Source organism: Capsella rubella, unplaced genomic scaffold (genome assembly GCF_000375325.1).
Source record: "Capsella rubella cultivar Monte Gargano unplaced genomic scaffold, Caprub1_0 scaffold_6, whole genome shotgun sequence".
NCBI classification, from domain to species: Eukaryota; Viridiplantae; Streptophyta; class Magnoliopsida; order Brassicales; family Brassicaceae; genus Capsella; species Capsella rubella.
In genome coordinates this window covers 14,883,092-14,897,679 of record NW_006238918.1, presented here as the reverse complement: position 1 = coordinate 14,897,679, position 14,588 = coordinate 14,883,092, and the positions used below count along the sequence as shown (strand labels likewise).

The 14,588-nt window shown below is 35.2% G+C and overlaps 3 protein-coding genes across 3 annotated transcripts; all 3 read right to left on the bottom strand.

Annotated features, from left to right (window-relative positions):
- Positions 1-1,443: 1,443 nt before the first annotated feature.
- On the bottom strand, positions 1,444-3,264 carry LOC17882704 (vacuolar protein sorting-associated protein 28 homolog 2). Its single transcript, XM_006288593.2, has 3 exons — positions 3,153-3,264; positions 2,905-2,973; positions 1,444-2,343 (listed from the first exon to the last, which is right to left on the bottom strand). The coding sequence occupies exon 3, from the start codon at positions 2,266-2,268 to the stop codon at positions 1,636-1,638; it is 633 nt and encodes a 210-aa protein (XP_006288655.1). The 5' UTR covers positions 2,269-2,343; positions 2,905-2,973; positions 3,153-3,264; the 3' UTR covers positions 1,444-1,635.
- A 5,296-nt stretch (positions 3,265-8,560) lies between these two features.
- On the bottom strand, positions 8,561-9,133 carry LOC17883060. The gene has a single exon (XM_006288822.2). The coding sequence runs from the start codon at positions 9,091-9,093 to the stop codon at positions 8,728-8,730; it is 366 nt and encodes a 121-aa protein (XP_006288884.2). The 5' UTR covers positions 9,094-9,133; the 3' UTR covers positions 8,561-8,727.
- A 1,348-nt stretch (positions 9,134-10,481) lies between these two features.
- LOC17882045 (uncharacterized protein DKFZp434B061) lies at positions 10,482-12,359 on the bottom strand. Its single transcript, XM_006287832.2, has 2 exons — positions 11,748-12,359; positions 10,482-11,231 (listed from the first exon to the last, which is right to left on the bottom strand). The coding sequence occupies exons 1-2, from the start codon at positions 12,226-12,228 to the stop codon at positions 10,612-10,614; spliced, it is 1,101 nt and encodes a 366-aa protein (XP_006287894.2). The 5' UTR covers positions 12,229-12,359; the 3' UTR covers positions 10,482-10,611.
- Between the last annotated feature and the right edge of the window lie 2,229 nt (positions 12,360-14,588).

Sequence of the window (14,588 nt, the reverse complement as noted above, 5' to 3'; positions counted from 1 at the left end):
ATTTTTATTAAATTATATTCTATCCGTTACGTTTTATTTATCGTTGAGTTAACAATTTAATTTTGTTTTATATGATTTATTACATTTTATTTATCTTTTAGAATTAATAATTTTGTTTCATATGATTTATTACATTTTATTTATCTTTTAGAATTAATAATTGTGTTTCATATGATTTATTATATTTATTTACCGTTCTTGAACTAATAATTTTGTTTTATATGATTTGTCGTTTTATATTTAAATGCAGATTTATGATAAAAATTCAGTTTCCTCTTTACCTTTTTAGCTTATTAATTACTTAAATCAAACAAAAACAGTATATTAATTAGATGCAAAATAGAAAATTTACTTATTTCTAAATATATGTGAAATTACTAAAAACAACAAGTAATAAGAAACAGTGGGAGTAAAATACTAAATTTGAGCTAATGAACTTACTGTATAATAGTACAGATTATTAAAGAAAATAAAAAGGATCGATAATTAAAATGATTCATTACATTTTATTTATTGTTCTAGAGTTAATAATTTAGTTTCATATGATTTGTCATTTTGTATTTAGATGCAAATTTATGAGAAAAGTTATAGTTTCATCTCTACTTTTCAAGCTTATTAATTACTTGAGTCAAACAAAAACAGTAAATTAAATGTAAAATATAAAAATTAATTGTATTTCTTAAATATATGTGAAATTACTTAAAACAACAAGTAATAAGAAACATAAGAAGTACATTAAAATATCAAAATTTTGAGATAACGAATTCGTAATACTGTAATACATATCTTGTTTATTGAAAATTTGGTCAGTAAATATGTGGATGAAAGCACCAATTTTTATCTAGAAATCTTGAACAACAATTTTCATGGGAGTTGGGAAAGGTCAACTTTAGCTAGCTAGCACCATGGATTGGATTCTATGGTTGTTCATTTTGGATTGCAAGAAACAGCAAAGCAATATTTTTCAAATTGAGAGGAATGTTTCTGTTGGGAATGTTAAAAAAGTAAAGCATGACCAGAGAATGGAAAGAAGCAGCATTAATCAAGTAAGAGGATCCATGTTACGTTATGTCACGTATGATGCAACACATCTTAGAGAATCCTCTATTCATTAAATATTACTGTGACAAAGGGATAATCCAATTAATATCAATTCAAAAATATATGCTTCTTAATTAAAAGATTTGAAACATGATGCTAAAGATAGCAAACTTTGATGATGATGACATCCCTCTGATATATACTGTTTTATTTATTTATTTAATTGTAAACAAAAAAAAAGAAGAAAAATAACAATCTAGGAGGTAAATATGTAATGTGTTGCGTTATGAAGAATAAATAAATTTGCTCGATCCCATTTTAAAGTCGTCAAAGAAGGCTTGGGCTTCTTGTTACTACCACTCTTACTGTTCGAACTTAGTGTGCAACAAGTATCCTAATTCATTGGAACAAAACTGTAATCATGTTAGCCCCCACAGAGTACTTGTAATTGTATTTTCGTTTAACCAGAATATGGTACACACAAGCACATTCGACTCCTCAAACGTGTAAAATTGTCTTCGAGTTACCACTAAACTAGTAGTATAAAACAAAGACATGCACACTAAAGCACAAGAAAGCAAATCTACATCGGTTTCAGTTACCAGCTTTAGGCAAAGCTGCCATGAAAGAGTTGTATGATGACTCCAAATCAAAGTGAAGTTGCCTTGACTGCTGTTCCGTAAGCTCATCTGCTGCTCCCATCTTAGACAACCTCGAGAGCCATTCTTTCATCTTCGTCTTCCCTTCGAAATCTGGCGGTAGAATACTCAGTTTGTTGAGAGAAGCCGATAGATCAGACAAGAGAGGATAAACCTGGTCGACAGCCACCATGTTCAGTTTCAACGAATCCATTGATGTGATGAAATTCTGTACACATTCAGCTACTATGGATGCAGAGTTCGACGTAGATGCTGCTGCGGTAGCTCGGTGTTCCACTGTGGCGGGAACACCTGATGTCACCAGGCGGTATAGAGCGGCTGGACAGTCCATTTTGTATGTGTCTGCAAATCTTTCAATGTTCGGCACCGTGTCTTTGAGTGTAGCTGATAGTGTTTTGAAGTGGACAATGAGTTTCTGGCATTCAGATTCGTACTCTGAAGGATTGATTAGGTCTCTGATATAAGCTTTCTCGAGCTTCTCTGTGGCTTTGATGATTGCAAAAAGCTCTGCAAAATTCTCGTACATCTCTCTTTCCCGCTTGTCATTCCATAACTTTACCTCTGCCATCTTTTTTATCCCCAAAGCAAGTCAGTCTATGGAGAATAGAATGGGACACGCACAAGGAGGTTCCTTTCTGTATCACTGACCATACAAACCAAAAGATAAAACTCAAACTTTAGCAATAGAATAAAAAAACGAATCCAGAGGAAAAGAAAAGCAACAAGAACCGTCCAATGAAACCCATAACCTATCAAGAGACTAGTAGTTCATCACTAAGCTTCCTAAATCTTGTCTAGAAGCAATCAAAATCCCAGATTTCTTGATCCAACAGATTCAAGCTAGAAAATTCTACTGCCCCAAACACAGAGATATGAGTTTGAGATTTGATTAGCAAAAACTTAAACAAAGAAGAAGATAAAAACCAAATCGAATCAATCTTTAAAACCTTTACAGAAGCTAATATCTCCACTAAGCTTCCAATATCTTACTTAAAAGCAACCAGAATCCCAGAGTTCTCCATCCAAACATACCCAACACAGTCACAGAATCACAAATTTCAGCAGATAACATCGAGCAAAGAAGACTCCTAAGCTATCAAAAAGTTTAAGTACTTGCCTATATCTCACTCACTAGAAGCAAATCATCCCAGATTTATTCATCTAACAGAGTCAAAGACGAGACAACAATAGATATGTTACTTACACGAAGGACTGTGCACAGAGCTCGCTCCAAATTGGTGACGAGATCTTCACGCAGTATAAACGAATCAATCTGTACCAAATTTAAGCAGAAATTTAGAGAAAGTGGCTTGATCCAAGCAAATTAGGGGAAAATTAAATTCATTGAATAGTGATTCACATGGCAATCTTTGAAAAATTCAATCCATAGCGAAGAAGATTCGTAAATCATACGACTTTGAAAGTACAAGAGAAAAAAAAAAACAAACTGACCTGAGAAGTTTCAACGGAGGACGATAATTTTCTGATCGGAGAAGAAAGGAAGACAAATACTGAGGAAGATCACAATTAATTTTAGATAAATCTCGAACCGGTAATTTGGATTGTGGTCGAACCGGTTTTACTACCGGATCAGAGTGGAAATTGACTTTAAATTAGTCGAAAATGTATCACTGAAATTTCTTTTTTGACAACTTAGGTTAGACTTAACGAAAACTACAAGTAATGGGATTCTATATATAATCATGTCACACGAAGTTAGGGGAATCATATAGTATATACTTTAATAGCAAATATTCTTGTATTTATGTCTTGCGATTCTGTATAAGCATATATATGCTATGTAATCGATCATTGCAATACAGAGAAAAACATTTCTTCAACCTGTCTTCCTCCTTAGTTCATTTTATGGTATCAGAGCCTTGAAATCTGAATATCTTCGAAACACACGTTCTCGACATAAACGATGGCGAACAACAACGGAGGCAACCCACTAGTGAACCCGAACCCGACTGCGAACCCGACTGTGACAACGACAACGACGGAAGTACGACGAACGATATCTCCATACGACTTGACTGCGGCTGACAACCCAGGTGCTGTGATTTCACATCCGTTGCTGCTGGGCATGAACTATGACGAGTGGGCTTGCGGTATGAAGACGGCATTGCTCTCTCGAAAGAAGTTTGGTTTCCTTGATGGAACCATAGCTCGACCGGCTGAGGGATCTCCAGATTTTGAAGATTGGTGGACGATTCAAGCACTTCTTGTGTCGTGGATTAAGATGTCCATTGATCCTACCTTGCGTTCAAATATTTCACATCGAGATGTAGCGAAAGATTTGTGGGATCATCTCAAGAAGCGGTTCTCTGTTATGAATGGTCCTAAAATTCAACAAATCAAAGCAGAGCTAGCTTGTTGTAAACAGAGAGGTCTCGCCATTGAAACGTATTTTGGAAAGCTTACTCGTATTTGGGATAGTATGGCTGCGTATCGTCCTCTTCGTGTTTGCAAGTGTGGGAAGTGTGAGTGTAACCTTGGTGATCTCCAAGAAAAAGATCGTGAAGAAGACAAGGTGCATCAATTTCTCTTTGGTCTTGATGATGCTTCCTTTCGAACCGTGAGATCTAGCTTGGTTTCACGTGTCCCAATTCAATCAATGGAGGAAGTGTATAACATTGTACGTCAAGAGGAAGATCTCGTCCGTAATGGAACCATGAGTCGTGATGATCAGCAAGAAGTAAATGCTTTTGCTATTCAAGCTAAAACGGTGTCTCGTCGGGATGATAAAGCTTTGTTTTGTCAACATTGCAACCGAGCTGGTCATGCCTCCGAGAGCTGCTATGGTGTGATTGGGTACCCCGAGTGGTGGGGTGATCGACCAAGAACTCGCACATCTTCCGGACGTGGACGTGGAGCGACTACAAGCAGTCATGGACGAGGTCGTGGTGGTGTGTCTTACGCTAATGCTGTCTATGTTAGTCCGTCACAACCTACTGAGAGTGCTAACTATGTGCTCACTGACAAAGACAAAGATAAAGTTGCTGGTCTTAGTGACACACAATGGCGTTCTCTCGTGAATCTCCTCAATGGTGGCGCTAGCACTAGCACTGAAAAACTTTCGGGTAAGTCTTCTTCTCCGTCTTGGATACTTGACAGCGGTGCTTCTCATCATCTCACAGGAAATTTTAGTATCCTCACGAATGTGAGAGCTATGGAACAACCTGTGTTGATTATCTTAGCTGACGGTCGTGAACGTGTTTCTGTTCGAGAAGGCACTGTTGTATTGGGTGCAAACTTGATGTTGAAATCTGTTTTCTATGTTGAGGGGTTTCATACTGATTTGATTTCAGTGAGTCAGCTTATGGATGAAAATAGTTGTGTGGTCCAGCTAGCTGACAAATTCCTTGTTATCCAGGACCGCGTTTCGAGGACGATGATTGGAGCGGGGAAACGTGAGGCTGGAACCTCCCGTTTTTGCAGACAAGAGTTAGCCGCATCGGTGTTGTCTCAAGAGAAGTCTTATGAGCTGTGGCATAAGAGGATGGGTCATCCGTCTGCTAAAATTGTTGGTTCTTTGTCAAAATTTGATGTTTCTGTTATTTCTGAAATTTCCAATAAGGCGTGTGATGTTTGTCTCCGCGCTAAGCATACAAGAGCTCCTTTTCCGTTGAGCAGCAATAAAACTACTTCTATTTTTGAATTTCTTCATCTTGATCTATGGGGACCGTACAAAACACAATCACACTCTGGTGCTCGTTACTTTCTCACAATTGTTGATGATTATTCGAGAAGTGTATGGTTGTATCTTCAAGTTGATAAAACGGAAACATCAGCTAATTTTAAAAATTTAGTCTCCATGGCTGAGCGTCAATTCAATGCAAGGGTACAACGAGTACGAAGCGACAACGGGACAGAGTTTGTTGCTCTCGGTGCTTATTTTCGAACTCAAGGAATAATTCATGAAACATCTTGTGTCGCTACGCCTCAGCAGAACGGCCGAGTAGAACGCAAACATCGCCACATCCTCAACGTTGCTAGAGCACTTCGATTTCAAGCTTGTTTGCCTATTGAGTTTTGGGGTGAGTGTGTATTGACTGCAGCATATCTGATTAATCGGACACCAAGTTCAGTTCTGAATGGTTTGACACCTTACGAGCGGATTCATAATCAAGCTCCAGACTATGGTCATTTGAGAGTCTTTGGAAGCCTCTGTTATGCTTATGATCACACACATAAAGGTGATAAATTTGCAGCTAGAAGTCGTAAGTGTGTTTTTGTTGGGTATCCCTATGGGAAAAAGGCATGGCGTTTGTATGATCTTGAGAAGCATGAATTTTTCGTCTCTAGAGACGTTAAATTTTATGAAAGTGTTTTTCCTTTTGGAGCTGTCTCTGAACATTCATCTCAAGACAACGATGAGGAAGAAGAAGAGGTTTTGTGGGCTTCACTTTCGTCAGGCCCAATAACAGATGAAGTAGCTAGGCCTTTGGAAATTTTTAACTCACAAGGTCCATTAATTTCCTCTGGCCCATTAGACATACCACGTGATGAATCACCATCATCATCTTCTTCTCCAGAACGTGACGATATTGAATCATCCCCCTCCGACATCGACGATTCATCACCATCGTCTCCATCAACGACTGAAACTGAAGACTCCGATTCGGATCCGCCGAGAATCGCTCCTCCTCTTCCGCCAGCCGTCGTGGCTGCCCCAGCACCTCCCGTCGCGGCTGTCCCAGCACCCGCTGTGTTAGAACCTCCACTTCGTCGAAGCACAAGGTCACGTTCTCGACCACCTGCTTTGAATGATTATCAGACCAATTCTGCTCAAACTCGTCTCCTACAAACAGTTACAAGCACATGTCTGTATCCAATTCACAAGTATGTTGGCAACACTCGTTTTTCAGAGACGCATAGAGCTTATTTGGCTGCAGTGACAGAGTCTGTTGAACCTCGAAACTTTAAGCAAGCTATGCAAAAACGAGTGTGGAAACAAGCAATGGGTACATAAGTAGATGCTTTGGAGGAGAATGGTACTTGGACCATTGTGGATTTACCGCCGGGAAAACAAGCAATTGGCTCCAAATGGGTGTATAAAGTAAAGCATAATGCTGATGGTACTGTGGAGCGCTATAAGGCGAGGTTGGTTGCTCTTGGTAACAAACAAATTGAAGGTGTTGATTATGGTGATACATTTTCTCCGGTAGCAAAAATGGAAACTGTCCGGTTATTTCTTGAAGTAGCTGCTGGTCGGAATTGGGTTGTACATCAGATGGATGTGCACAATGCTTTCTTACATGGTGATCTCGACGAAGAATTTTACATGAAACCTCCTCCGGGTTTTCATGTTACGGATGCTACAAAGGTATGTCGATTACGAAAGTCTTTATACGGTCTCAAGCAAGCTCCCAGGTGTTGGTTTGAAAAGCTCACTACCTCTCTACGACAATATGGGTTTGTTCAATCGCTTTCGGATTACTCGCTGTTTGTTTTTGACAAGGGAGGAATACAAATCAACATTCTCATATATGTTGATGATATGATCGTTACGAGTAATTCACCAGCTGCGTTGCAACTGTTCAAAGATTATTTAGCTTCTTGTTTCAAGATGAAGGATTTGGGTCCTCTCAAATATTTTTTGGGTATTGAAGTCTCTAGGAGCAGCAAAGGTTTTTATCTCAGGCAACGCAAATATGCTCTTGAAATTGTTGCAGAAGCCGGTTTACTGGGATCCAAACCTGCTGATTTCCCACTAGAACAGAACCACAATCTAGCTCTCTCGACCTCAACATTGCTGCCACACCCAGAACAGTACCGACGTTTGATTGGTCGTTTGATCTATCTTGCAGCCACACGACCTGATCTGACGTTTAGTGTGCATATACTAGCCCAATTTATGCATAAACCTCGCGAAGATCACTGGCAAGCAGCTCTTCGAGTCGTCCGTTATCTCAAAGGCACCATTGGTCAAGGGATTTTGCTACAGGCAAGGACAGATTTTCAGATAACAGGATGGTGTGATGCAGGGTATTCAAGCTGTCCACTTACTCGTCGTTCCGTCACAGGATATTTTGTTCAGCTTGGTGAATCTCCTATCTCCTGGAAAACGAAGAAGCAAAACACAGTCAGTCTTTCCTCTGCTGAAGCCGAATATCGAGCAATGGCATATCTCACAAAGGAGTTGCTTTGGATGAAGCGTGCTCTAACTGATCTTGGCGTCAAACATGATCAACCAATGAAAGTTCGGTGTGACAGTAAAGCTGCTATCTACATCGCTACAAATCCGGTCTTTCACGAGCGTACGAAACATATAGAAAATGATTGTCATTTCATCCGAGAAAAGATACAATCAGGTATTATTGCTCCTAATTATGTTCAAGCTGAATATCAGTTAGCTGATATTTTAACGAAACCTCTTGGTGGTCCACAATATGAGAGTTTTCGTAGCAAGCTGAGCATTCACAACCTTCATGCACCAGCTTGAGGGAGGGTAATGGGATTCTATATATAATCATGTCACACGAAGTTAGGGGAATCATATCGTATATACTTTAATAGCAAATATTCTTGTATTTATGTCTTGCGATTCTGTATAAGCATATATATGCTATGTAATCGATCATTGCAATACAGAGAAAAACATTTCTTCAACCTGTCTTCCTCCTTAGTTCATTTTAACAAGAAGTAATAATCAATCTCAATCTGGAAATTAAAATTTCAAATAAAAAAATTGAAAATTTAAATAAATGTATGATACATATATTATAATTTAATCGATAATTGACATGTATGGCGAGCTTTAATTTACCTATTGAAATTTCTATTAATTTTAAAATGTATATTTTTGTGTTTACTAATTGTTTTATAATAAATATTTTGAAATTGGTTTCATTGTATGCAAAATAATCTTTAAATCATTCCAACTCAAATTTGCATTGATACAAAAGTGTTACATTTCTTCCCATAACTGTTATCATTGTTTAAAAAAAAAAAGAAAAAAAAAACAACGATAATCTTCATTACATCTCAAACGAGATGATTAGCTAGCCACAATGATATATAACTAATAATGCTCATCATGATCTTCAACATCATATAATGTATCCAAAACATCTCTAGCGGACGAAGAATCCGAACCGATGAGGCGGTCTAGCTTATTATCCTCACTCCACCAATTGTTCGGTTGTAGCTTACGGCGACCTTTAGATTTGTGGCCAGACTTCATAGCCGGCGACACGTGGCAATTACTGTACTTGGACCGCTCACTGATATTTGAATGATGGTTGGTAACTTCTGATGGCACTTTGGATTTGGTAGGTTGATCTGGTGGTGAATTGAACCGGTTTGTTGGTCGCGGGTTAAAGCCATGCGGATGAATCGTTCCCGTCCTTGAGACTACGCTTTGGTGATGACGACCTTCGCTTTTCATGTTTGCTTGTTTCGATTTGAGGCTTTGATGAATTGTCTGAATTTACAAATGACTTGTTTATATATATATTTGGAGGAGCTATACCAAATATGTTTGGGCTTCAAGAAAATGTGACTAGTCAAACATGCTTGTCGTCCAAGAAAATTCTTATCTATCTTCTTTGTCTGACTTTTTTGTTCTTTTTTTTTTTTTTGTCGGCATTACATGAGGACTTAAAACATTGTCGTTTACTCGTTTTTGCTCTTCCTATTTATTATTTATTATTATTATTATTATTATTATTATTATTATTATTATTATTATTATTATTATTATTATTATTATTATTATTATGTTACTGCACAAGAGTTTCAATTTTATGTTATTATAAGTTTTAAACATAACTATAACAAACAGATCAAAAGCATTAATTATCAACTTTATAATTTTTCTCTTCCTAATTTTGTCAACTTTTTTAATGATTTACTTGTAAACTGTTATATAGGGTTAAGAAAGGGGATTATCGTTAAGCTTTATATGATTTAAGTGTTATTAAATTCTAACCCTAACAATTGAACTCTAAACCTGAAACTAATTATAAATTCCAAACTCTATGTAACTTTATATTTCTACCCTGAAATTTTGAAAGAGTTAGCCTTTTCTTTTTTTTCTTTTTTACTTTATATTAGGGATTAGATTACTTTTTTTATACATGTTTATGTTTTTCATTCCTTTTAATATTCCTTATTATATTTCTTTCGTGTTGGTAATTCTTTTTTATATATGACATGCAGAGGACTGTGATGCCTATATTAACATAATAACATTGTTGTCTAGGTGATGATAACGCATGTGGGTGTCCTAATTTATATATGGAGTATCAAATTCCATACAACCTCATTTAAATTCACACCAAAGTGGCAAAGTAGAAGGCGGTGATCTCTTGTCTCTCAAAACATGCATATTCTCCAATAGGCCAGACGAATAAAACTCTTGCTAATCATGGTCTTCCTAGCTAATTTACTTAAGTTTGCTAGTCTATACGTAATTATTAAATTTTGTTGCTGCACGAGTTATTTCCACTTCATTATTTGAGTTTTGACTAAAAGTTGTATGTTTTTAATTTTTATTTTTCATTCTAGTCAAGAACTAGAAGTTTATTGTATATGTTAAATCTTATCAACGTAGTAATTATTTTATGCCCAAAAACATTGTTTAGTTCCTTTTTAGTATATGTGTGTTTTGTTGAAGCACTAAAATACGGGGAGGTGATCATGCCTTTGATTAGACCCAATAATCAAAACAATTGTGACCACACGCCGATTGGAACTAATTAAGACTCATATCTTGACTTCCAATATGACCATAGATTGAGATACATACTCACTTTGGACCATTTGATCAAGGAATGTATAGTAGTATAATATGTGGAATCGGTCACAAGATTTACATATCTTACCATAACATACATCTAACCATACATATGATACAATGAAGACTAAGCAGTCTCCGTTAAATGTCGAAATATAAAAATTAATGTTACTTGTCATCGCTGCGACCACGGAAAGACTTGTAACGTCTTATAGACTCTGACCTTTGCAATTTCATCTCATCCTTGAATTTTGTAATGAAAGCTTCCACTCGTGAATTGAGCTCGTCTCTTCCCATTGACAACTCTTTTTTCAACTTAACCCACGATGGAATCCTCTCCATCAGCTTCTTTCCGGGCCTCCCCGGAGATGAAGGAGGCCTCCTCATTCGTGAAGATGACGGTGATAGCGATGAAAGAGACGGAGTTGGCCTCCTGGCTCGCGACGGTGAGGGCGATAGCGAGGACAGGGACGGGGTAGGCCTCCTCGCTCGCGACGGTGACCGTGACGGTAATAGCGAGGACAAAGATGAAGTAGGCCTCCCCGCTCGCGACGGTGAGGGTGATAGCGACGACAGAGACGGAGTAGGCGTCATCGCTTGTGATGGTGCCAGCGACGATAGTGATGGGGTAGGCCTTCTGACTTGTGAGGGTGACGGTGAGGGCGGCGACGGCCATGAAGATGTTGGCATTGTTGTGCCTTGCAAGGTAGTGTTAGGTTTCAATGGTTGTTTCTCGGCTTTGACTCTCTCCCACATCTCCTCCATGGTCTCGTCACCTGATGTGTTATCTGTGTTGATATACAAAGTTATTAGTTATATTTATTGTTCATTACGAAATCACTCAACTCTATTTTTTTCCTACATGCATAGCTGAATAATAATTTATCTTTCTTTACCCTAATTATAAAAAAACATAATTATTTTTAAATTTCTTAAAATCTTCGAATTGTTTTTTTTTTAGTTGACCATTTTCCGTTTGCTTTATGTTTTTGAGGTTTTCGATAAATTCTTAACCAAAAAAAAAGAAAATGTTTGGTTTATATGTTTAAAGTTTAACATATGATTCTTTTAGTTGGGTAAAAAAGAAAAAAACTACAAACTACAACACAAAAGAAAAACTGAAACTTTGGAACAAAACTAGGCTTCAAAATTATTATTATTATTATTTTTATTTTTTTTTGTCGAAAAATTATTATTTTTATGTAAGAAATATATGAACCGAAATATCAATATACTGTAGGTATTTAAAATTCTTTTGCAGAAAAAGTCAAAATATTTTGAGATGGCACGTAATCGATAGATACCTTGAGAAAAAGTCTTGACAGGAGCAGTAGGTGGACGCATACGTCGGATACCGACGGGTTTCTCCGGCGCCGTTGGAGGAAAACGAACCTCCGGAGAAGAAACCCCATAAGATCCTCCTCCACTCCTAACCGGAAACTTTTCTTTCTCTTGAACCTTATTATTGTATTGATCAAACGAAGATTTGGATGAGTCATTAGAAGAACGGTCACGGTATTGGTCATGATGATCTTGATCCTGTTCATAACGATAGCTATCATTATCATGGTGATGTTGTGCGGCCGGAGAGCGATCAGAACCGTTGCCGAAGAGTGAAGCGGTGGCTGCGAGGACAAAGATGATGCCGTTGATGATGAAAAGAGGGTTTAAAGTAGGGAGAAAGAAGCGAGCTCCGCTGAAGGAGATGTTTGATACTGATCGGAGCATCAGTGATATGACTCCCACTAATCCTGAAGAGATGATCCATGTCCACGAGCTTGTCATTAGTTTTTTTTTTTTTCCTTTAAGTTGTTGTGTCTCTCTTTTTTTTTGGTCCTTATTACTCTCAATCAAAGTGTTTTCATGGTTTACATGAAGCCTAAAGAAGATGAGTGAAACAAAATAGGGCTATATATCAGTTTGTTTGTTCATTAAATTTGATTAGTTATATGGGTTTTGGTAGAGACTTTACAAAAATTTAAGATGGTTGGGTACATGTAAATGAATTTGGTATATATGTAACTTATGTCCACACTATATTGAGTATTTTGATAAGGTCAAGATATTTATATAGTTTTGTCATCATGTCTCACAGCAGGTACGAGAGCTTAAAATGAGTTTATGATAATTTTATTGGAATCTATCACGAGATAGATAAGGCTGATAAGTATTTTTTTTAAAGAGATGACAAAGAATTATATTACTTTAAGTTTGTTTGTTTCCTTCTAAGGATTAATTATGAAAACTCTAATGTATTGATGAAATTTCCAAGAAGTATGAAGGGAGTTTCATCAAAGACTCAAGACTGTATGCAAAGAATTATTACTACATGCGTGTACTTTTGAATATTAAACTAGTGTCCTAAATATCTTGTTGCATATTGTTTTCCATTGGTACACATGTTTACTATATATATATAAGCAATGTAAAGTTGGATAAGGACCTTATGATATTTCCATCATTTGACCTATTTAATTGGTCAATATTATGGCCTTTGAGAAACTTATTTTTGGAATATCTATACTATTAATTGGGAAGGACAACTTGAAGCCAAATACCCCCTAATTTTTTTAAAAAATGTCATGAAACTTAAACATGTTGCCAAACAGAATTAATGACAGCAAAAAAACAAAAAACAAAAACAAAAACAATCTATATTTATGGAAATCATAATAATCTTTTACCATAAAAAGTGGACAATTAAATTCAAAACTAAATATATGTAAACAAATATATTTGGAATATACATAAACATATTTATTATTAATTTAATATGTTAATATAATTTCGAAATTAATAATTTATATAGAATGAAATCTAATAAAACAAAATCATCATATCTAAAATAACAAAGATAACATTTTTTAGAAAAATAAAAAAGATAAAAAAAAATATGTTAGCATATGAAATAATCAACTAATCAAATTCTACATAGTATATATACATAACTGATCATATCATAAAATTTTAAAAAAATATTTAATTTTTAAATATAAATAAAATTTAACTAAATCAATAATTAAATATTTGTTTGCTAAAATCATGCGAATAAACATTCTACATCACATAAATTTCTTATTTTCACATAAAAAGTATTCATATTCAAATATCAATCTAGCAATTATAGCACAAATGATATCTACAAAATTTATCATTAATTCAATTAGTTAATGATTTTTATTTGGTCAAACCGTTAGTAAATGATTATTAAACTTCTTTTTTCTTATTAATTTCACACAATCTTAACAAAATAAACCTTCATCCATTGGCAATTTGCATATCATTACTATTATCAAATATTAAATAATTGTTTTATCAAATCATAAACTACATTTTTGATATTATAAACATATAGAATTTCTATTAAGATTAAAACTAAATAACAAGTGGATATATCACATTTAAATGATTTTAACAACTTATTACCAATTTTTAAAAAATAAATGGATTATATTTTTAATGATTTAATGTAATTGAAAAAAATAAAATGTCAAATTGGTATGATATAAATGATATAATAAATAAACATCTACAAACATTATCTCACATATACGTACAATTTTAAACTATCCTTGACAAATATGATATATAAGTTTTGCTTTTTGGTTATTACGGACAATTGGTAGTTATATTTAATTCTGAAAATCTCAAAATATTGAACAAAAATTCAACTTTGGGACGTATAAATCTCTACTTTTGGACGATTATATGAAATTTTACATATATTAAAATTATATTTAGTTACATGTAAATGGTGTTATTTATTAAAAAAAATATATAAACTTATAGGAATGGATACGAGACGGGAACATATAATTCAAAACAAACATTATCTGAATTATTTCACATAAAAAAAACATGATTAGATATAATTGTTATGAGACACGGTCATAAAGTTAAATTCACTTTCAACTTTCAAATATAAAACTACGAGTACGATACGAGGACATGTAATTTAAATTGCTAAATTTAATTTCCACTTTCCTATTTATTTCAAATATTTAGACATGAAATGACAGGTATAAGAAGATAACGTATACTTCGGATAACAAAACTACGATAAATCCATGTATTAAAAAAATAGAAATACCTAAATCTTTAGAAAACAAAAAGGCTAAAACGTGAATCTTTGAATTGAAGAAAGT

Coding starts and splice junctions, on each gene's coding strand:
- LOC17882704 (XM_006288593.2), bottom strand. CDS start 2,268: ATGGCAGAGGTAAAGTTATGGAATGACAAGCGGGAAAGAGAGATGTAC.
- LOC17883060 (XM_006288822.2), bottom strand. CDS start 9,093: ATGAAAAGCGAAGGTCGTCATCACCAAAGCGTAGTCTCAAGGACGGGA.
- LOC17882045 (XM_006287832.2), bottom strand. CDS start 12,228: ATGACAAGCTCGTGGACATGGATCATCTCTTCAGGATTAGTGGGAGTC. Junction 11,232..11,747: donor TGTCAAGACTTTTTCTCAAG/GTATCTATCGAT, acceptor ATATCAACACAG/ATAACACATCAGGTGACGAG.